This window comes from Dipodomys merriami, unplaced genomic scaffold (genome assembly GCF_024711535.1).
Source record: "Dipodomys merriami isolate MVZ:Mamm:240054 unplaced genomic scaffold, mDipMer1.0.p SCAF_9, whole genome shotgun sequence".
Classification (NCBI taxonomy): Eukaryota; Metazoa; Chordata; class Mammalia; order Rodentia; family Heteromyidae; genus Dipodomys; species Dipodomys merriami.
This window is the reverse complement of record NW_027206512.1, coordinates 23,353,179-23,377,495: the sequence shown is the minus strand read 5'-3', so window position 1 is coordinate 23,377,495 and position 24,317 is coordinate 23,353,179. Positions and strand designations below refer to the sequence as shown.

The 24,317-nt window shown below is 36.6% G+C and overlaps 1 protein-coding gene and 1 long non-coding RNA gene across 4 annotated transcripts in view; one reads left to right on the top strand and one right to left on the bottom strand.

The window, feature by feature from the left end:
• The window catches only part of LOC138820585 (uncharacterized), a 52,311-nt gene extending 48,061 nt beyond the window's left edge, over window positions 1–4,250 (top strand). For both annotated transcript variants that reach the window (XR_011369926.1, XR_011369925.1), the window contains one exon: window positions 4,179–4,250. This is a non-coding gene — a long non-coding RNA (uncharacterized lncRNA). The remainder of the gene's footprint in view (window positions 1–4,178) is intronic.
• Window positions 1–24,317, bottom strand: part of Adamts3 (ADAM metallopeptidase with thrombospondin type 1 motif 3) — a 204,270-nt gene that overhangs the window by 7,391 nt on the left and 172,562 nt on the right. The window contains exons 11-20 of one of the 2 annotated variants that reach the window (XM_070012305.1): window positions 22,350–22,463; window positions 20,073–20,218; window positions 18,773–18,948; window positions 16,566–16,699; window positions 14,347–14,470; window positions 10,800–10,880; window positions 8,653–8,816; window positions 4,168–4,333; window positions 1,780–1,912; window positions 9–216 (exon numbers count right to left, since the gene is read on the bottom strand). In XM_070012305.1, the coding sequence (XP_069868406.1) occupies window positions 9–216; window positions 1,780–1,912; window positions 4,168–4,333; window positions 8,653–8,816; window positions 10,800–10,880; window positions 14,347–14,470; window positions 16,566–16,699; window positions 18,773–18,948; window positions 20,073–20,218; window positions 22,350–22,463 (1,446 nt within the window). Of the gene's footprint in view, window positions 1–8; window positions 217–1,779; window positions 1,913–4,167; window positions 4,334–8,652; window positions 8,817–10,799; window positions 10,881–11,891; window positions 11,976–14,346; window positions 14,471–16,565; window positions 16,700–18,772; window positions 18,949–20,072; window positions 20,219–22,349; window positions 22,464–24,317 lie in introns of both variants that reach the window. The other variant, XM_070012306.1, reaches the window with a different exon arrangement.

Here is a 24,317-nt window from a genome sequence, read left to right as displayed (position 1 = left end):
ACACCCACCTCATTCCAAGGCCCAGTTTTCCACTGGGCTGGGCAAGGCCCTCTGTTACAGGGCCGGCGGCTCTCAGGACGATCACCCACACAGTACTTGCTGTGCACAGAGCGGTTGGTGCCATCATGGAGTGGCTGGAGGCAGCGTACGGTGCGGATCTGGTAGCCGGAATTGCCACAGGTTTTGGTGCAATGTTCCCACTCTTCTGCAACCCAGCTGCAGAGAGAGGAGACAGAACAATCAATGGGATGCATGGTATGCACATCCCCACCTCGCTCTCCCGGTGACGACAGCCTAGCAGGGCACACAGTAGCCCAAAGCAGCTCTGACTTTCGAACATCAGTTTTATTTTTCATCTACTTGGCGATTTGGCCCTGGGAATTCTGAACCTGTTCTTAAGATTACCCTGGCTAAGATCAGGCAATGAAATCCATGAAGTCAATAAAACTAGGAATGCCACAGATGCGTACTAAGACAAAAAGGTTACTGCTTTTTTTTATATGCTTTCATGAAATCTATAGAGAAATCTATAGAGTTTACTTATTTTAACAGCTGTTGCTGTGAAGGACCTTTTTATCCTGTTTTGGTAAGTTTGGAAAAAAACTGAAAGGTAAAGTCAGGGTGCATGATTACATTTTAGCACTTCATATTTGAGGGGAAATAATTTGGAAAGGACTCTATTGGATTTAAAAATTGAATAGGGCTAATAATAATGTAATGCGTATTTCAGAATTGCTCAGAGCAGATTTTAAAAGGTTCACAACACAGAGAAAATTATAGAAGGGGAAGGATTATGCTCATTAGCTTAGCTTGATTTTTACCATTCTGTCTCACAGTATTACATTATAGCTCTTAAGTATGATTAGTCAATTTAAAAGGTCTACAACTACATAGCCCAGAGCATTAGGAAAAATGAGGGTCACGGCCCCTTCATTACTGTGAAATCTTAAGATACTAGGAAACAACAGATCCTAGTTTGAGAGAGAAAAAAACCTGACAACTAATTTTCAGTGGTAGATGCCAATGTTTTTTAACATCAAAGTTGATAGAAAAAGACATCTTTTGCAATTTTACCTAAATTTGAAACTTCTAGAATGAACCAAGAAATGAGAAGACAACTAATGCAGGAAATGAGATTCCTTTCAAACAGGCAATGAGAATCCCCAGGAGAAAGCTGGGTAGAGTTTAGGCTAAGACTGAAAAGAACCCTTCTGTCCCTGAGTGCTTAGAAGAGATTTATGCTCCAGGAAAAGATAGTATTTGGGGAGAGGAGTGAATAATCATGAATTTACGTTACATAAAAGTAGTATAATGAAATCCACTAAAAACTCTCAGAAAGGGGTATGAAGAGTAAATAGGATGAATTTGATCAATGTCTGGTATGGAAATGTCACTCTGAAACCCCCTTTGTGTAATATATGCTAATAAAAATGGAGAAAATTTATTGGAGAAGAAAATTCTCAGAGGAATGGAAACAAAGACATACTGAAGGAAGCCCCAAAAACTAATAGCACTTACAAAGAAACCAATATGGAAGCGTAGGGAAGGAATAAGTATGGTTTATGATTGCTGTACACAGTGCTAAACTGTCTCACAATGCACAGTAGATATTCAATATTCAACTCTGCCCAAACCTTGAATCAAGAAAGTGGTGTATGTTAGCTAAGAGGCAGCAACCACAGCTTTAATATAATCCTTATATATGCTTTGCTTATGAGTGAAACTTTAAATGAGCCAAACCCCTATTTCACCCGCAGCATAGGACAGTTAGATGCTTACAGTGGATGTGTGCATTCCTGAATATTGCACATTCGTCTAATGGGTTTTGGCTTTTTGCTGGCCTCACAGAAGCTACGGTGAACCATTTTATTATCACTTTTCCTCCGGCATCCGTATTTAGTGTACTGGAAACCTGGAAAAAGAAATACCCTTTGTGAATATTCATTCAAGGAATATTTTGAGTGCACATAGTAAACCAAGTACAAAGGTAAGAAGGGTAAGAGGTTCTATCACTTTCAATTGAAGGTGAAAATTGCTAATCTTTTAAAATTTATTATGCGCACTTTCCCATGAATTTAAATAAAGGCAGTATATGCATTTTAGTGTGATAATCAATACTGGTGCCAGAGGCTTCATAGTATTATGTGAATAACTATGCAGAGGGCACTTTACAGCTTTCCTGGAGAAAAGGCAACAAAAGCTTATAAGAGCCCAACTTCCTTGAGCAAAAAATGATCTTGAAGTTCAAATCGTATGGGTAAAAGCAAAAGAAGCAGAATTAAATTCTAGGGACAGGACACTTCAGGTGTGTCACATATGAAGAGGCCAGAGATAAGGAGATCTCCCAATATTTTCAATTTTGATTTCTACAATTACTATTCTGGAAAAAAAATGTCAAAATCTACAAAAATTTGTGAAGAAAGCACAAAACCCAGATTGTTGCATCTAGGTTAATCTTTTGTTAGCATGTCAACACATTTACTATCCATCATAGCTACCATTTTACTCTGTGTAATATCTTTCCGAACTGAGAATTAACTTGCAGACATCTTGATCCTTAGAAACACTGTATGATTCTTAGAAGCAGGACATTTAACATTGACTATATAGACAAAATCTGTTATATGTCCTCCCAATGTTCCCAGTAGCAGTGCTCTTCCAACTCAAGATTGTATCTTACATTGAACTGCTAATCTGTCTAGCCTCTGAGATGCATCATGACAATTTTTTAATAACTTTTGTTTTTCATTGCAATCAATATTTTTGAAATGAATAAACCACTTTTGTAAAATGTCCTGCAGTTTTGGTTAAATGCATACTCGAGACTCCAGTTATTTGCAGGTGACAATACTACATTAAGGCAGGAGGATTTTAAAATAACATTGTCCTACTTTTCCCTCAAAAAAATTTTACTGTAGGAATACAGGAATAGTAGAAAATTGCCATCGATCAATTAGTTGAAAGATTGTTGCCATAATTCTCCCTTCCAAAACAGGGAAGGAAGCCTGGCCAGGAAGGAGCCACATGGACATGACCTGCATTAGGACCAAGAGGATGTAATGGTGCAAGGAGGATCTGAATTAAATGACCAACCTGTAACAGATAAAGAGATGTTCTTAAGCAGGAGCTAGTGGCTCACACCTGTAATCCTATTTAGGAAGCTGAGATCTGAGGATCATGATTCAAAGCCAGCCCAGGCAGAAAACTCTTGAGACAATTATCTCGAACAACCAAAATGCCAGAATGGGGGTGTGGCTCAAGTGGTAAGCACTAGTCTTTAGCAAAAACTCTCAAGGATAGTGCCCAGAACCCTGAGGTCAAGCCCCAGGACAAGCAAAAAATAAAAAAAGATTCTTAATTATGTAAAAGTTCCTGCTAACTTTAGAAACACTTTAGGAATACATTCTTCAATTTTAAGTTATAAAAATGGTTAACTCAGGCATTCCCTACATGATTAGTGTTGTTTACAGTTATGTATACAATCATTTTTATGATAGTGCCTCACCTTCCCTTTCCTGTTGGGGAGAATTCTATCTTAGCCAGCTCTACACAGCAGTATTTTTCAGAATTGAATAACACTAGTTAGCTTCCTTGGTGTAGGAGTTTTACTATCAGTAAAATGGATATGAAAATACACTCATTAGGCCATTGTTGAGTATTTTTACAGGGAAACATAAGCACTCCGGGTAAAAGCTGGATCCAAATACAGAGCATAATCAGCTATAGAGTTATCAAAATAGAATAGAATGATGGAAGAAGTAACATCGATCAAGTTGCATTGTTCTCATAATCTAATCTTTTGTGAAACTGAAACCCCTTTGTGCACCTACTCTACTTTAAAAAAAAATAAGAAAAAGAGAAGAAAGGTGATAATCTACGCACACAGATTTGGGACAGTTTTGGAGTTGTGGAAAAGTGATTACATGTAACCACTGCACTGAACATAGATATAACTTAAGAGAAATTATCAAGGAGATTCTGTGGTCCCCATTGTAATGAATGAAATATGCTGCTTTGCTGATTCTGGGATTTTCACTAACAATTGCATTTTGGTTGTTATTCTTGGTATTTCATTTGGTTGTTATTCTTGGTATTTCAATTAGAGGTAGAAGCACAATTGGCTTTTGAATGAATTTCATGTTAAAACTATAACTTTTTGTTTCTTACCTCCACCACAGGGTTTGGAGCACTGAGACCAGCTCTTCAAAGCCCACTCAAAAGTATCTAATTCTTCCTGAATGACATTGTTGCTGTTAATTGTAGGCACAGAGTCTTCATGGATGATATACTTATACGTCAAGCGGGAGCGGGTATCATTCTCTTTAGGTATAATCTAAAACCCACATGAAATAAAAAGCTTTATTTTTTTGAGTGAAAAAAATAAACATTTCACAATATTGTTCTTATATAATGTTTTTACTTTTATCAATCCAAGTGCAAGGCACACAGTTAAAGAAAAAATATATAAGAAAATAAATATATTAAAAAATATATATAAAAGTTTGAGCATAAAAATGCTTCAAAGAACTGCATACATTAAGGAGTTAAGTTTGCATTTATATAATGTTCACCATAGTTTTCCTTAATTTTTACCATCTGTGTATTTTCAAGTTTTTAAAAATAATAAGCTCTTTTGCTATGATATTCCCTCAAGGCAAAATATATTATGGAAAAATATATTTAAAACCCATTCATAGTTCTTCCAAACAAGAGAAAAGGAAAGTCACTTTCAAGTTTGTCTGTTCCTGCTTATTTCCCATAATGTCACACAATTTTTCTTGGATAACATGTAAATATTTTTATATAACATGTTTTTAAAGATGCTGATCTTTAGACATAAAAATTTCTTTCAGTACATATTATGGTCTCTACCATTAAGAAGATTTCCAGTAGACTAACAGCATATTTATTGTTCTTGTAATAGACTGGTGAATGGCCAGCAGAGATAAAACAATTGTAATTTTCATAAATAAGACTATGTTAAAATGTCCTAATATAAAGTTTTCACCTTCACAAGCTGTACTGGAAAAAGATCTTTGTTTCATAACTTACCAAGTTCAATTCCTCCAAACTGATTTCTCACTTGTATTTTTGTCCACAATTATGCACTGCATAATTGTCAGCCTCTTTAATTGGTACACATTTTGATTTCTAAAAAGTTCTACATACTAAAGGCATTAATCACAAATGTTTTCTGTTGTTTGCCTTTCTATATGGCTTAGGGTGAATGAATTATACCAAGGGGTAATATGTGCAATCCATGCAATTTTAATGTTTTAGACATAGCTTTTGTTTGAGAGCCCATTGGGTGAAGAATCTAGTAGTGTTGTATTTCCTTAACCTGTGTTTAAAACAGGATTGAGAGTCAAATATCAACTCATTCTGACTAGACAGACATCTAACTTTTTCAACCATGACAACCTGGCCACCATACTCTGTGGCTCCCAACCTCAAGTTCCAGTTCTTTAAGAGGAAAAGAAAGACCCTTCTGACCTGCAACTCTACCTCTCCTAGCTACAAAATCTCCCTCCTGTGTCTTCCTGTGGTTACATTATAACCAGTGGGCCAAACCTAAACAATTTTTGTCTGAGAGTCCAGAAACAGTCAGATACATTTGTATAATTAACTATAAATAGAAAGGAAAACTTCAGAAGGAGAAAAGAAAAAGGCTGGGGATATAGCTCAGTGACAGAGTGCTTGGCTAGATTTGATCCCCAACTAAATTTTTCCCTCAACTGAAGTCCAGTTGTGGACTAGAAGAAAATATTTGCAAATCATGTTTCACAGAGGAACTCACCAAACTTATAGAAAGAATAGTAACTGTCAAAAATTTTACAAAAGAAAATTTTACAAATACTTGAAGACACTGAAAAAGGGAAATTATTTTTTAGAAGAGAAAAGACAAGGTTGGGGAAATTTGGTTTTAGGTTAATAACAAATTTTAACTGAGAATCTAAGAACACATTTCAAGTCAAGTAGATTATTGGAGGTGTCATGTTGATAGATAAAAAGAACTATGAAGTTAGAAAGAACATAAAGACTGTCTGATGGAATTGAAGAGAGCATATCAGTGATCTGTGTGACTGAGAAGAGAAATAGGCCCCAGGCAGGGGAGCAAGAGACAAGTGCAGCCAGCCCCCACAGTGGATGGAGATTAGGGTTTAGAGATTAAGAGGAAACAGACTGTAGGAGGAGCCTAGAAGATCCCCAGGTTCCTTATCTGAGTGCTGGTCTGTTCATACTCAGGCCAAGTTACCTTATGCTCTATCATGAGTGGCCACTACTGGTTAGGAATGGGACAGTGTTACCAGACAGTAGGCAGGGCAGAAGTCAAATTTCTTATCCAGCAGAGGAACCTCGTTCACACTTGAGCTACTCAGCTAAGAACTTTCCAAAGGAGTAAGAACAAAATTGGTAGACCAGTCTGAATGAAGAATGAAACTAGGTCTTCAAAGACTTACATGATGAACAAAACCAAATAACCAGTTTTTCATTCATAATGTCCAGTGGAAAAAAAAGTTTTAAGCATAAGCAGAGAATTATAGCTACTAATCATAAAGAAATTAGCAGTCAAGGGAGCCAGACAGCATGGAGATACAGAATTTAATAATAGCTGGAAAAAAGTAAATGAACCTGCAGAGAAATGGAAATTACTGAAATAAAAAAAGATAGGAAAACAAACAAAAGCTAAATGGACATAGTAGAAAAGTATGAAAAAATTACAGATTAGAGATCAAATAAACAAAAACAGTAAATTTAATGAGACCTTAATAGAAATTATGCAATCTGAACATTTTATGAAAATTATAAAAGAATAAGTATAGCCTAAGACTTGTGGAACAATTTTAACTGGTTCAACATGTATGTAAAATAAGACATGAATAGAGTCTTTTACTCCCATTTCCTGTGTAGAGAACAGGAAATGTTTCTCCCTTGTTTATCCTGCTATACTAAAATAAATCCTTGCTAAAATTTAAGACCTCTGAGTAGAAAAGGCAATGATGGAGTTGGAGCAGCTACCCTGAAGATATAATAGAAAATTAACCAAATAGGGGACAATAAAAACTGACCATGAACACATAGTGAAGATTCCCAGCAAACCTCAAACTAAAGTACTCAAAATAGGCAGAGAAAATTGGCACACTGCTTGGAGCGCAGCAATATATGAAGCTTTGACCATAAAAAGCAGATCTGGAAGACAAATGTCCTAGCCGTGGATTTAAGATACATCCTGGCTCTTTTTTTTTTAATTCACAATAGGCTGATAACTATTAACTCAAAATTCCTCTGACACTAAAAACCAACAAAATTTTACACATCTGATTCTTTGCAATGTAGTCCAAACAAGATTTTTTTTTAGTCATTTAAAGCCTGTGTGCTTCACACTTGTATGAAATGGCATAATGCAACTGCTAAGTGTAAATAAGACTGGGTGTAAGGAAGGATATTGCTCTCAGAAACTCGTGAGGCAGAATCCCTGATAGTGCTTAGTACATCCCTTAAACAGGTACGCCCTCTTGCTCAACTTCCCTTTTCTTCCTGGGTTCCCTGGGTCTGTAGGTGCTAACCATACTTGTAAACATGCACCTATATAAAGTTTGTGTGTGCTACTGTCACTATATAGACATACCTTTTCTTTTTGATTAGACACTCCCCCCCCCAAATCCTCTAGTATTCTATCCCCAGAACATGGACATTTGAGGTGTCGGGGTTGGGAATGAGAACAAAGGGAAGAGGACAGATGAATGAAGAGGAAGGGTGAGACCATCTCATTCATAATACTCAATGTACGTATGTGAAATAACACCAGAGAAACTGAAAGGATGGGTGGGGTTGGGAGACATGGAGGAGAAGGATAAAAGGGATACCACTGATCAGGATGTGTTGTACCCATATGTACTCATAAACTGACATGTAGAATTAAAACCCTTTGTACAACCACTTAAAGATAATGACTTTCTTTAAGTACATAGACATTAAGGGAAAGAATAGCAACCCCACCAGGCACAGGCTTACATCTGTGTGGAGACTGGATCAGTTTTAGGTCAGTTCAGGCAAAGTTCAGACCCCACTTTAATCAATAAAAAGCTAACTAGTGATTCACATTTGTAACTAAAACAATGTGGGAAGCATAAATAGTATCACATTTCAACACAGGCAAAGAACAAGATTCTCTTTAAAAATTTATCAGAAGCAAAACTGTTGGGGGAGCATGGATCAAGTGGTATAAGGCTCTTAGTTCAAACCCCAATTCTAATCCAGTAAAGATACCTTCAAACACAAAGGTAAAATAGTATTTTCAATAATTGAAAGGATTGTCCGATAGTAGTTCCTCAACAAAAGAAATGCTAAAGGAAGTTATTTCTACTGAAAGTAAATGTTAATAAATTGAAAGTCAGATTTGAAAGGAAGAATGAACATTGGAAATGTGGGTAAATAAAAATCTTACCTTTCTGTTGTCTTTGGAAGACAACTTCTTAAATAAAAAATGATAATACTTATATTCAAGTTATATATTACTAAAATGTATGGCAGTATTTCACAGAGATTAGGAGGAAAAGTATCTATGCAATGCCCAAGGTAAAAGTGTGTTCAGGTACAACAATCATAAAAGTAAGCTAACTGCACATCAGATCCTCTCACATCACATACCAGAACCATGACAGGATCATGTAAGGGCCCATCAGTGTGAAGAGTCTCAATGTCGTCCTCAATGCTGTAATCCCATTCCACACCAAGATCTATAAATGTCCGGGACTTGGCCTCCTCCCCTTTGCCATTTAAAATGTAGTGACCTGTAGCCTGATTCTTAATAGCTAAAGGAAGGAAAACAAGGAGCCGGCATGCATTTTATCATATAACAATGTTTAAAGTCCCAGAGCTAGTCTATCCCCTTCTACAAATCAATGGCTACTTATTAGTATCACGCTATCAAAATGAATGGTGGTTAGTTCTAATAGTCTTCCCATTTTCTTCATTAGGCATTAAAAACTGCCCCCAGAGCACTCCTATTGAGTAAAAACAATGGCAGGATAGTTAAATAGGCAAATATAATGTTTGCAAATTTTTCCATTTGAAAACATTGTCAAAGAGATGATGATGGTCTAAGAAGTTCATGCTATATAGTTCTTCCAGAAGCTGAGGATATTTTGGAAATAATAGATACTTTTCATAGATACTAATAGATACTCAAGAATCAATATTGTTAGGCCAGCATATAACAGAATAGCTTCTATATAGCATATCTCTATAAAGTTGGTCAAAATATTGAGTCACCCAAAGTAGGGGAACTGATTTTTTTTGGCTAATAAGTTTTCTGATAAAAACTCCAAAGCCACATCACAACTGCTTAATGCAGCACTGTTTTGGCTGATAGACTTAACAGATTATAGATCGACTGTATATTGTCAAAATAAAATTTTAGAGGTGTCAGTGTATCATGATAATTTAGAAAACAAAAATTTTCTAAGTTACTACCACTACCAAAAGTGTGGAAAATGTAAGTAATTTAAACCTATAAATATATGTATTCCTCTTAAATTTCTCAACTGTTTATTTTCATTGAGAATCTGAATGTTATCATGAAAAATAAGAAGTTCTGGGTAGAGAACTACGGCTAACTGCATAAGGATATAACTTAAATTCTTAAAACAACCAATTCTTTGAGACACCATAAAAACTTCATTTTCTTTAAAGTAACACATAAGAAAAAGTGATTCACTGCTAGGCACAGTGGCTCTTGCATATCAGACTAACTATCTGGAACATGGAGGTCAGAGAATTGTGATTCAAACACAGCCCAAATAAAACAATGAGATTCTTATTTCAACCAGTAGCTGGATTTGATGGCATGAGCTTGTCAACTCAGCTCCTTGGGAGACACTACATAGAGGGATCATGGTCCTAGATCAGCCCTGGGCAAAAAATATGCAAGACCTCACCTGAAAGTATATCTTTAAAAAAGCAGTAAAAAATACAGAAGACTAGGGTCATGGTTCAAGTGGTAGGGCACCTGCTTAGCAAACCACAAGGAACTCAAGGCACTGAGAGCAAACCCAAATACTAAGAAAAAAGGGCAAATATGCAACAAATTTTCATGGAGTTGGAAAATGGTGCCTATGGTTTAGAAATCTTAGTGCTTTATTTAATGTATAAAAAGTATTTTTATGCTTTAAATATAAGCCCTTTAAAGTGAGTTTTTTTTATATAATCCTCTCATAAAAGAGGAAGAGAATGCTCTTGGAAATTACAGTCAACCATGCAAAGAGATCTGAATGTGTCAGTCAAAACCATGACACCTGTCAATATGTAGAAAATTTAACATCAGTTTTCACTTAACTTGAAATCTAGGGGGAAAAAAAGAGGGGAGAACATTGTAGTATGGCACCAACCAACCATTTTCAATGTAGATGAATTTTTCTGACATTATTCCTTCTTCATTGAGTATTTAACATATTTTATCATCCTCTCATACAGAGCAAAAATGCATAACAAGTATAAACTTACATTTCCCCTTAAGTAAATTATGACCCAGATCCAGTTCCTACCAATACTTGAAGTTTTATTTTTTAGGTATTTCTTGTTGTAAAGAAACAATACTTTGGAGAAAGGACACTCACTCACCCAAATATTCAACTAATGCATTTATATATGTGACTCTTGCATATATATATATATATATATATATATATATGTATAGACATATATACATACAAACATATATGCTCTATTTGCAATTTCTTTGACAGTTCAGGGTTTAAGTGCATGATCTGAAGCGATGCCAGCAGATAGGAACTTACCAAGAATGTGAGGAGAAGCCTCCTCTTCTTGGATTAACACATGTCTAGCCCCATGGGGGATATCAAACATCTTAAGGTAGCCTTTGCATGTGTAAACAATGGAGGAAGCAAAGAAGGAAACAAAAGCAACAACCATGGTTAGTTGAGCACTATATTCTTATTGCTTCTGCATGCAGAAGAGAGCATCCATAAACTGAAAGAAGCTGTTTCTAATGTGAAGTTCAAAGCACTGAGAGCCTCTGGGGCAGCCTGGCTGGTGAAAGGAGTCATATCGATCAAGATATATTGTTCTCACAAGCTGCTTTGTTAAATAGCAACTGCTTTGTACAACTACTTAATGATAATTTAAAAAGGAAAACCACCTTTTTATTTAAGAGGGGAAAAAAGTGACTCTTGTAACCCACTTATTAGTCATTTATGTCATGTTGACACATTATAAACTATCAACAGTTCAGGCAAATACTATTCTTGAGTCTCTTCATGTGATCCCAGTTTTCTCAACTACCCTTTTAATTTTTAGTGAATGTACATACTTGTTGAATGACCTAAGATAGTTTATCTGCTTACGTATGGTTTTAAAGTTATAAATAGCTAACCTTCCATTTTTTCAAAACTTTTCAGACTAAAAGCCAAAACTGACACAAAACTTGCATTTTGCTCATTTTTAAATCCATGCCATGGATTTGTCCAAAACACTTGTTTGAAACTCTGCAAGTTGCATGCATACACACATACCTCAAATTTCTAAGCTAGAAAGAATAAAATCAGTAGGCACAAATAATTAGTTGCTTTGGGTTTTAAAATCCGATGTAATTCTTATGACAAACTTGTTACTACTATTGTTACTTAGGTTGTAATATGTACTTGTAGGTAGGTTTACTCAGCTTTTTGCAACATTTATGAGTATCCTAAGTAAGTACAGTGGTCATTTGGGGCTTTGCACTTTAGTATAAGGTCAAGTTCAACAGATGGTGGTACTATTTGTCTATGTTATGAAATGGCTAGAAGCAGTATGCTTAAGATGCCACATACAGAGAAACAGCTTGATGCCATTTATGGATGCCCATCTTTCTGCATTTTGCTACAACTTACCCAGTACATTTTTAGCTTCTCTTGTTTCAGCAAGAGAAATATTACGAGCTCCTTTGGGTAAAGTGAAAGCGCCTCTTGTCTTCCCTAAATAGAAGGTCATTAATTAGTGTAGTTTTCATGTTTATCAAAGTCTTGCTGTTTCATTGACTCTCCCATAAGCCCTATATATTGTATTAGATAAGATATAAAATGTTCTGTAACTTTAGATGAAGGCAAAATGCATTTATAATCGTTAGATAGTGCCAATAAATGGTTAATAGTCAATGAAAGTAAGACTAAGCATGAATGCAGATGATGGAGGCGATTGGAAGTGGAATACTTGCAGATTTCATTTTCCAGCAACTTGAGTTCTTTATGGCATCTCTTGCTTAAATGTTTCCCTGTTGGAAAAGTTTAATTAGTCTCTTGAATGACTACAATGACGTTAGTGAAAAGTGAGTCTGTATGACAGATGAAGACTCTCATGTTCTTTTGGCCATAGTTTGCAAAGTTAGCATCAATTTTTGAGTGGTGTAAAAAATATAACTACCTTATCTTACACAGAATACAGAATGATCAGGGCAATTTCCTTATATTAATTTACTCTGGAAATAAAACACATTATGTTATACTCCAAAGTAAAGAACAACATGTAACTGCACAGCTCATATTTCACTGCATTTGATTCTATCAAAACCATAAATATATATGTACAAATACATACACACATATAATTATATTTCTGTATTATTAGTGGTATATTGCAATATCACTGTATTTAAATAAAGTTATCAGTCAGAACTGGCAATATTTGCTCTTAAATAATGTGCAAATAATAAAGCGTGGTGATTCATCATAAAGGAATAGAAGGGACATCAATACTAGAGAAGGAAATGCCTGAGGGGAACCACATCTGAGTTATAGTCACCTTTCTGTCATTCTAAATATATGAACAAGCAAAGCTGATATAAGTGTCAACTTGAGTTAGAGATGTACAGCAGAGTTAGGTATAAAAAGGACTAAGAGAAGTATTCTATGTGGATGAGACTAGTATTTTCTTCTATAAAATGAAAAATTACCATCATTACAAGGTATTTAAACTAAATTCATGTATTTTCCCCCTATCATTCGGTATCACTTTGCTAACATGTGAGAAGAGAATCTTGAAAAGAGCACTCTCTAGAAATGGTAGTCAAGCCTGTACTCCTACTAACTGGGAAGTAGTAACTGGAGGATTATGGTTTGAGGTCAGCCTATGCCTTTAAGTTCATGAGACTCCATCAATGGCTAAGCTCAGTGGCATATGTCTATTATCCCAGTGACAAGAGATGCACGAACACCAGGAGCACAGTTCAGGCTGATCCAGGGAATAAAGAAAAACAATCTCTCAAAAATAATGGACATAAAAGCGTCTACAGAGTGGCTCGAGTGGTAGAGCACCTACCCAGCAAGTAAAAGGCATTGAGTTCAAATCTTAGTACTACAAAAAAGAATAAAGGAACTAACTGAATTTATGTTAATGCTGAATTTCCAGAACCATGTCCCTAATTCTTCAATGAGTGATTATATATTTGTCACAAACTCAAGAAATCTTCAGCAGTAATAAATGTCCATGTCTCAGTCTTTTATGAAGATTCCAAAGAGAGTTACGAAACTAACATCTTCTATATAGTTTGTTGTATGAGGAGATAGCATTCTACCTTTTTGACTTTCAAAACACATCTAACTCCAGGTTCACATTCTTTTTGGTTATATCTCAATTTTGTTTAAGATAAATTGTTAAAAATTATGTGATAGATAGATCTTAAAATCATAGATTTATACAAAGGATAAAACTTCACTTAAGTAAAAAAGAAATGGAAGTAGTATAGCATTATAAAGTTAGAAAGATTTAATACCTTTTAAACTCCTGATCCATTAATGAACCACAGATATTAAAAGTAACATTAATTAAATATGCACTATCTTTAGAAGACAATATGTAACAGATTTCATTGACTTTTGTAATTGATATTGTGTTTATTCCTTAACTAATTTTTTGTTGTTGTTTTTGTCCATCAAGGAGCCTGAATTCTGGGTCTGGGCACTGTCCCTCAGCTCTTCAGCTCAAGGCTAGCATTCTATCACTTGAGCCACAGCACCACTTCTGGCTTTTTCTGCTTATGTGGTGCTGAGGAATCAAACCCAGGGCCTCATGCATGCAAGGCAAGCACTCTACCACTAAGCCACCTTCCCAGCCCTCCTTAACTAAATTTAGTAGATATTTTTTTTCATCATGAATGTTATGAAGTATGAATTGTAAGTTTTATTGTTTGAAAAAGAAATTTAAGTAGAAATAAATCACCAGGTCCCTTTTTTGTATTGTTGTTGTTGTTTGTTTTTTGGCTAGATCCATGGAGAAAAATCCTGTGCTTCTAAAAGATGGCTCAAAGTACAAATCACAGCAGTGTATTAGTTCATGAGTACCCCATCTTACCAAGCTTCCTGGGTATCCTGGTAAATGTCCCCTTCACAGTGCGACAGTGGGAATTATCTCCACCACAGACCCCACATTTATCTTCAATCTTGTTTGAACCAATTTCCTTATCACAGCCCACTTTCTGAGAAAAGAAGATATTAAATGTGACTAGTTTTAATACGCTAAAGAGAAAATAATTGCCCAGAGAATGATTGAACTATCTTTGTATAGTCTTGGTTCCTAGTTTCACTATAGTCATGTTTGCTCATACCTCAATCTTTTGACGAACTAGTGTGAAATCAGATAATTTGTATTCTAAGTAATTGCACAATTGCTCCAGTCTTGTACAATATTTCCTCTAACATAAACTGTCTTAATCAGATAATAAGCAAAGATGTAGCTGATGTTGAGGGAAAAAATACAACGGCATGGCACTCTTCTTGTTTTCATATTTATAAAGATGAATAATAACTAGAGTAAGTAATCTTTCAAAGTGTTATATAGGATATGTGACTTCATAGGATCCTGAGGGACTGTAGAGAGAAGAAAGACAATTTCAGAAATGCAGAAAGGTTCAGACATAGCCATGGAAATTGTATGCTCATAGAAAGTAGGTTTACAGATCAGTATTTAAACTGGTATTTACATCAATGGAAGCTGAGTGTTGCACACAGGGGAAGAACAATGGAAGATCTACACAGCACAGGATAGGGAGGATTTGAATGCCAGCTACTGTCAATATTTCACATTAATAAGGAACTACTAATGGTTTTCTGTACTGAGCCATCTTCAGATCAGTGCAGGATAATGATATATTACACACCATTGCACTTATATACTCAGCAACAAAATGGGGAGAGAAAATCATGACAGCACATATACAATAGGAGGTTATCTTGGAAAGCTAAAAATGAAAACAACAAATCTTCAACTACTATGGTATGCATATGTCTCTCTCAAAAGGCATGTGTTAGAAACTTAAACCCCAACACAACAGTGCCAGGTGACAAGGTAGTTAATAAGACACGATTGAATCATTAGATCTCAGTCTCCCTGAATTACATTATTATGGAAGTGAGGAGGTCATTTTGAGAGTGATTCCCTGTGTTTTCTGTGGTTCACATGCCCTCTTCCCCTTCCACTTTTTACTATGGGATGAGGGAACACAAAGGCCCTTGTTGGATACTAAGTAGATGTGAGCCACATGCCCTAGGCCTTCTTAGCCACCTGAACCATGGACCAAATACATTTCCTTAAAATGAATTACCCAATCTATGCTATTCTGTCTTCAAAACAGATTAACAACACATATAACAATTTTAGCTGCACATGATGACTAAGGCATCTTCTGACATCTGCCTACTTAAATTTTTGCTGAAAAGTAGACATTAAGAACAGTGTTTCCATTAGTAAGGCTAACTTCATGTTAATTGTGAACATAGAAGGAGAAAATATACTGCATTGTTTAACCAAGAGATTAAATGCAACAAAGAAAAAAGTTCTATACAACTTTGGATGTGGAACTTAATGCTTAAAAGTATTGAAAGATAAGAGAGGAAGAAAACAGAAGAAGAGGGCATATATTTTATCTTTAAAGTAAAAGACAAAGCACATTTAGCATTCAATTCTTTTTTCTTTTTGAAAGATCATCTACTTCAATTATTAGATGGCTACTGGTAAAAAAGTCAAATGCACTGTTCCCAACTGTTGTTTTTCCCAAACCGAATGCATTTTTTTCCTTAGAAAAGGCATTTAGCTGGATCGAAAGTATATAAGAAAAACTGTATTTGAATCTGTGTTTATTTTACCAGTGAATAAACATTTACTTTTAACCAGTTCCTCCCAAGTTTATCTACTGATCTCTCCATAGGCTATCATTAAAATATAACTTCACAGAGACTTATCAACCGAAAATAAATAAATAAATAAATCTCAGTGCTAGTGGCTCACCCCTGTAATCCTAGCCACTCAGAAGGCTGAGATATAAGAATCACAGTTCAAAGCCAGCTTGGGCAGGAATGTCCATGAACGTCTTATCTTCATTAAATGAGCAATAACATGGAAGTGGAGGTGTGGCTTAAGTAGAAGAATGCCAGCCTTGAGTGAAAAAGCCAAGTAAGGGCAAGAAGCCTTGAATTCAAGCTCCAGCACAGACATAAAAATATTTAAAATATGCATGTGAATGATAGTAAGCCTAGACTGGCCAGCTACTGTGGGAAGCCGCAGTCTGGACTTACCACACACTCTCCTCGCACACAGATACTATACGGGTCCTTGTAGGAGCAGTGCGTGCCATCATGTACCAGCTGTTTCATATACGCAACATCTCCTGTCTCTCTGGATTGACAATAAAGATGGCATCTTTTCTTGGCTGCAAAAGAGAGAGGATTCAATTAACTACTTCAATAAAACAGAATGTTTGAACAGCAGAAGTTTATTTTTTGAAAGCATTAAAGTTTCAATGTGGATTCTTGAAAGCAAACAGAACTCTGGATAAATAAATAAAACAAGGACTAACTGAAACGTGTAAGTAGGCCAGCCTATGAATTTGTTTTCATGTGCATGATTAATCTAAATTCTTGGAGTGTGCATAGAGGCCAATTAGTAGTGGAGCAGGGATATCTGTTACAAACTGGGACTGTTCTAATATACCAGGCAGTAGATTTTAAAACTCTTAAAAAAAATCTTTGGGGCTGGGAAGGTGGCTCAGTGGTAGAGCGCTTGCCTTGCATGCATGAGGCCCTGGGTTCGATTCCTCAGCACCACATACGCAAAAAGAAAAAAGCCGGAAATGGCGCTGTGGCTCAAGTAGTAGAGCGCTAGCGTTGAGCTGAAGAGCTGAGGGACAGCGCCCAGGTCCAGAGTTCAGGCCCCATGACCGGACCCCACCCCCCCAAAAAAAATCTTTGTAGCTAGATACCAGTGGCTCACAACTGTGATTATAACTACTCAGGAGGCTGAGCTTTGAAGAGCAAAGCCAGCCTGGACAGAAAAATCCAAAATACTCTTAACTCCACTTATCTACCAAAAAGCTAGAAATGGAAATATGGCGTAAGTGGTAGAGCACTTGTCCTGAGTGAAAAAGATAAGGGACAGTGCCCAGGCCAGTTCAAGTCCCAGTACTGGCACACGCACGCACGCACGCACGCACGCACGCACGCACGGACACACACACACACACACACACACACACACACACACACACACACACACACACACACACACACACACACACACACACACACACACACACACACACACACACACACACACACACACACACACACACACACACACACACACACACACACACACACACACACACACACACACACACACACACACACACACACACACACACACACACACACACACACACACACACACACACACACACACACACACACACACACACACACACACACACACACACACCCAACTTTGATTAAAAAAAACCAAACACTGAGTTTTTCTCTTTGGTCTGACCCAATCATATTGCATTCTCTGGGCAAGTGATTGATTAAATATAATGGATATAATGACCTGTACTAAAATAAATTAAAAAGTAATTTATTCTGAAAATGCTAAAACTTTGGCATATATGTGTCTACCTCTAAACTGAATCCAAGTGGCATATTATAGCATGACAATCATGTAACTACATTTTTATTCACTCATAAGAAATAAGACAAGATTTCTATTTGAACTTATTGGTTCATGAATTGAAGGACAAGAAATAAAATATTTTAAAAAATTCCAACTATTTTTTTTTGCCAGTATTAGGTTTTGAACTCAAGGGGTATACTCCCTCCATTTGCTTGTTCATGCTAGAATCCTACCACTTGAACCTCACTTCTAGCCATGCTTTTAACTGGCTCATTTAAAATTGAGTCACATGGACTTTTCTTCTTACGGTGGCTTTGAAATGCGTTCCTGAAGGTCTCAGCCTCCTGAGGAGCTAGGATTTACAGGCATGAGCTACAGACATCCTGCTCTGACTATTTTAGCACTAGTTTAGAAACCTTTTAGGCTATAAAATTCCTTTTGTTATTAAATGATGAAAGGAATGGTCTTTTTTTGTCTTGATCCTTGGTCCTTGAGGACACAATGGTTAAAAAGCTTATTTTTCTTTTTTTTAATTTCTTATAGTAGAAAGATTGTATGTGATTCAGAAATTCTCTCATTTGTTATGTTCCTCTGGTGGTTTTACTCCAGGTGATGATAAAGCTATCTTCCAGGGACTGTATGTCTGTCACAATCTTCCTTCTAAAGAAAGGATTGGGATTTAGCCTGATTCTTGGAAAACTTAGGAGGACGTGCTCCTAAAAGCCATCATTCTTTTTTTGTTACCAAGTCAGGGATCAAGAATGCCAGGGATTGGTGTTGGCAAAGCTTAAGGTCTAAGTGACCATCCACCCAGCAAAAAAGAGCTGTGTCTACTCACATTCAGGATGTTCGTAAGGCAACCAGTGGTGTTTGCTATTCTGGTATTCAAAGTGGGAGTTACGCTGCTGGCACTGCTGGGCCCTGAAGTCCTCGAAGTGTTTCTGGCATTCTTCTGTATTACAAAGCTGGTACTCAAAATTAACACCAGCACAATCCTGACCACCATTGATGGGCCTAAAGAAAAAGACAACATTGAAAAAAGCTGTGGCTTTGGCTCGGCAGCTCAGGCGAGCAGACACAGTGCTGGAGGGCAGAGAGCCAGGGCTTCCCAGGTCCCAGCAGAATGAATGAACTCAGACTTCCCAAATCCAGTGCATTTCCAAAGTACCCTGCTTTCTCTACTGTGGGGAAAGACCCCAACATTCAACTAATGTCTGCTTCCCAACCACAATGTTTTACACAGATGGCAAAGGTATAGAAAGAGACTTAAAAGCACATACATGGATTCAAGAAAACTGTATTTTCTGCCACATATAAAACCTCCAGAGGGGACTCAAAGCCACTCTAATCATAGCTCCATTCTTCTGTTTCCCTCTAGGTAAAATGAAGATAAAAACACTGTCTTCCAAAGAACAAAGTTTTAAGGATTATATGAGATCAACATAGTTAAGGACACTTAGATACTGGTGTATTGTGAATCTCAGTTATTACTATAGTTTTGGTTGGTTGTTGTTACTTCTAACGCCACAGGTGCATGGCCTCTAATAGTCTGTATAAAACAAAATCTTTGAGAGATATCCTGCTCCTCAAACAGGAGACAGAGCTACTTGATACTAAACTACAGACAAGAAAGAATGTCCTATATTTTAAAATTATTTTCTACTATCTGAAGAGAAATAAATAAAAAAGGATTGAATGAATTTAGGTTAAGTAAATGAACAAATGCTTGTTCTCCCAAAGAGTTCCCTGGCTGTCTACTTGGTAATAATCATGCCTAGCCAGGGAATGAATGATTCTATATGGTTAGTAGTGCTTCCATTCCACGCCCTTGGGGTGGATCTCACAGCTCTGTGCCTGGACCCCAAGGACATAGAGATGCCTCCTTCATATTCCCAAACAACAATCCCCCCCCCACAAATCTCCCCTATTCATTTAAGCAAATCATCTTTGTTGTTGACTACTCTTCATCAGATAGATAAATGAATATTTATTCCCAAGACACTATTTCGTAAATTGCTATGTTTTGCATACTGTATTTTATATTTTACATGCACTTCATCAAAAAGAATACTAGTAACAAAGTATTATTATTTTCTGGTCTATGCACTGGTAACAAGAAGCATGAGGCTTATACTCACGTGGGATTATTGCACTGGCGTGTTCTGAAACGAACACCAGTTCCACATGTTCGGGAACAAGAGCCAAATTTGGTCCATGACCCCCAGTTGCCATCTTGTTTTTGCTGATTAGCATTCTTCCACATGCAGTGACCTTTATAGCACCACTTAGGAGAAAGACAAATGATAATTATGAAAAGCATGCACACACTAAAGCTGAAGTTGTCAGGCAAGAACCATTTAGGTGAAGTGAGTGTCTTTACTTCATTCTCCACGTGAAAAGCTCATTTAAAATGATCCTAAAGCTATTAAAACACTAAGATGCCCTATCAAAAGGGTAACTTTTGTTGCATTTGTAAGTATAAAATTAAAATGAGAAAATACCATTATTCAGTCAGGAAGAATTGGTGGGCTTTGTAATTTTCTGAGTACCATTTTTCCCAGTAAGTACTACTGCAGCCATCATGTCTCATGACCTATATCATCTCTAGCTTGAGGGTCATCTGCTCTACATTAAAGTGATGACATGAAAAATATTTGTCTCCACTCAGGATCTAACTAATACAGTATATCCAAAGCCATATCTAGCCTTCAAAGCACTTTTATTACTCTATACAATTTTAATTTGCCAGGATTTTAAGGGTTAGGTCAGATAATGATCACTTCTTCAATGAAGTTAAGGTGTAGAAATGTCCATTACTAGTTTAAGAGCCATCTGATCAAGTAATTAAGTGAGGCCACTAGAGTCCTGATCCCAAAGATGCATCTTATTTAGGGTGACCAGAATTCATCATGAACTCAAACACCTTTTTCTCTCTTTCTCTCCCTCTCTCTTGATGTGTGTGCTTGCGCGCACGCACGCGCGCGCGCGTGTGTGTGTGTGCGCGCGTGCGTGTGCGTGTGCATGTGCATGTGTGTGTTTACTACAAGATATCCTTTTTAATAAAACAAAAATGAACTATTGCTCTTGTTTTGTTTTTTGTTTTTTTTTTGGTCCGGTCATGGGGCCTGAACTCTGGGCCTGGGCACTGTCCCTCAGCTCTTCAGCTCAAGGCTAGTGCTCTCCCACTTGAGCCACAGCACCACTTCCGGCTTTTTTCTTCTTTCTTATGTGGTGCTGAGGAATCAAACCATCAGCCTCATCATGCAAGGCAAGCGCTCTACCACTGAGCCACCTTCCCAGTCCCTGCTCTTGTTTTTCTTTAAACATTTAATGTTGAACTTTTCCAAAGCAAGAGTATGTGTGTGTATATATAATGTAGTTGGCACAATAAGTCCTTGTAATGACAGTTTTTATTATCATGTGTAGTTCTTATCATAAGTACAGTTTATACACCTTTGAAACCTAAAGCTATATTGATACCTGTTGCAAGCTTTTGGTCTTGTCAACGATTTGACTTGTAAACTAGTCAAGGCTCTTCAACTTGAGTTCTTAACATGCCTTTGTTTTGGGATTTTTGCCCTTACGAGTAGCATACCTTGGCCCTAAGCCAGTTTCTAGGCATTCATTCCTGACTACACAATTTGAGATTTAAAACCTCTGGGCATCTTTCCCCAAGGAATGAGGCCAAATCTTCTGCATAAATTCACATGACTTTATTTCTGGGCATCTTTCACAAGGAACAGGATGCCAGCCAGTAAATCAAATCTCCCCGGCTGACCTGCCTCTTCCCAGCCTAGCTGTAGTGGGCTCAATGGTGGTCCTAAAGACAGCAGTTCCCAAGCCCTGCACCTGCCAATGTGGCTTTATTTAGAACAAAAATGTCTTTGCAAATAGCATTAAATCAACAATACAAGGAATGGAATTTTGGATTCACCTGCATTCTCTAGGGGGATCCAAAATTCCATTCCTTGTATTGTTAGAAGAGAGGCAGAGGAGGAGTTGACACTTAATTTTTTAAGCCATTTAACCACAGAGGTAGAGGGCAGAGTGGTGTAGACACAAATCAGGAATGTGGTAGGCCACTAGGAGCTGGAGGAGACAGGGAAGTACATTTTCTTCTAGAGCCTGTGGAGGAGCATGGCCCGGTCCACATGTTGTTTTAACTTCTACAAAACAGATTCTGGATTTCTGGCCTTCAAGATTATGACAGAATAAATTCTTGGTGTTTTAAGCCACCAGGTCTGTGGTCATATGTTATAATAGCCACAGAAAAGTTGAACTGTCACTATATTTTTCCATGGGGAGTCATCAGGCACTGTGATTACCATAAAGATAACAGTAAGGGAACGTCCACCATTGGTTAGATTTTTAAAGAAGAATAGTACACATGTCATTGTATAAATAGAGATACTCACTTTTCCAGCAGCACATTCGGTCCCATCTAGTGGGGGTCCCTTTTTAGTCTTACAAAAGTAGGGATTGTCAGGATGGCTGCACCATAGTTGTTTACATGGGTCAAAGGTTCGGAACTGGAAGAGAGAAACAAGCATTTGGTAATTTTAGAGAGCAGAACATGCACCAAATATACTGTGTCTACAGTTTCCCTATGTCATTTTTCTTGGATAAATTCATTCCAAATTAATAGCCAAAGTTGTGCCATGTAAAATAATAAGCACTGCGTAAGAATTTCAAGAAGAGAATACTCCTGTTGTGCTTTTCTGAAAGTCTCAAATGCAATGTATATTCCTCATCTTGTTTCTATTTCTGGTGTTAAAATAGGCAATATTAGAATTTTAAATGGCTTAATAGTTATGAATATTTTAAACATGAAATTACTTTACAATGGTTTAATATCCTTCACAGTAGGTATAAACTAGAGATAAATAATAACATGCTCATAATGATTAGTTGACTAAAAGAAGAAAACCTTTAGTGTAAGTTAAGGTATAAGGTATAGCAAAATACAACAATCTATTCATACGGTTTATAAAGAATTTTCTATTCACAACATTCATGTAGTTTATAATACACCTGCCATATACTTAGTACTTATCCCAATCTAAGCCTGAAGAATAGAAGCTACAAATTAAGCCTGTTATTACAATTAAGATATAGTAACAGAGCCAGATTAGAATCTTGGTTTTATCATTTTTCCAAGGTTTTATTTATGATTTTCCTAAAGCATACACATACAAGCAAGCATACACATACACTTGTGTACAACCTTTACATATCTGCTCTTTTTCTCCCTAAATGTAAACACCTCACAATTCCTTAGATAGATAATTTTAACAAGGTGAAGTACTTTGTCAGATTAGCATAGGGATGTAAAGAATGGGATCTGGTTAGACTCTTAGATAGAAATTTTAAACTATCCATTTATCTTTTGCCTATACAATTTACTCACACGATTCCCTCTGTTAATAGATATTTTATATTAGTGCTCATTTTTAAACCTGAATATATCTGTTCTAATCTCTCTTGGCTTATGCAAAAATTGTTTATTTCATGCAGTGACTTACAACTTTACGTCTCTCCGATCTAAAACATTAATGCAGATAATTAGGCATTCACTGTGTACATCTACAAAAACTAAATGCTGCGAAGGATTGCAAACAGCACATCCATTTCTATTCAACATCAAGAAATACTTTCTCCCTCTTTTGTCTATCACACAATGCTTGTTCCAACATAGAAAAAGCTTCTCTTCCCCTCCTTTCTTCTCTCCCTTTCCCTCCCCTTTCTTTTCTTCCTTGTAATAACTAAATGTCAACATGAAAATTTAATGAAAACACCTCTATTTGAAATTTAATGAAAACATCTCTAGTTGAAATTTACATGGGAGATTGGCTTTAATGAATTCGTTGAGCAGTCCCTACATTGTGCTAAGTACTTCAATTAGATTATCACATTTAATCCTTTCACTAATCTTAGAAGATAAATGCTATCATTATCCACATTTTATGTCTGAGCAAACTAAGCCTGTGAGATTAAACAAGGTGCGCAAAGTCATACATTTAGTAAGTTTCAACAACAAGACCTGACCTACCCATTCTGACTGTGGATATTCATATTTTGATACCCAGGCTATGCCATTTGCATTAAGTACAGTGTTTTACTAGCAGAACCCTTGCCTAAGGTCCCTATAGGGCCTCCAAAGCACAGAAAAACACAATATTTAAGGTTTTTGAGTCACCTCTGAAGGTTACAAAAACTAGAAACGTAGACTATAAAGATTTAGAGCCTAAAAGCCTTGGTTTAAGGTTCTCTATTTACTTGGTATGTGACTGTGCAAATGGCTCTCTCTGTACATCTTGGGGTTTTATTCTATAAAAGTATACTAGCTCCCCCAATCAGGATTTAGTAAAGCAGTACATCTAAGA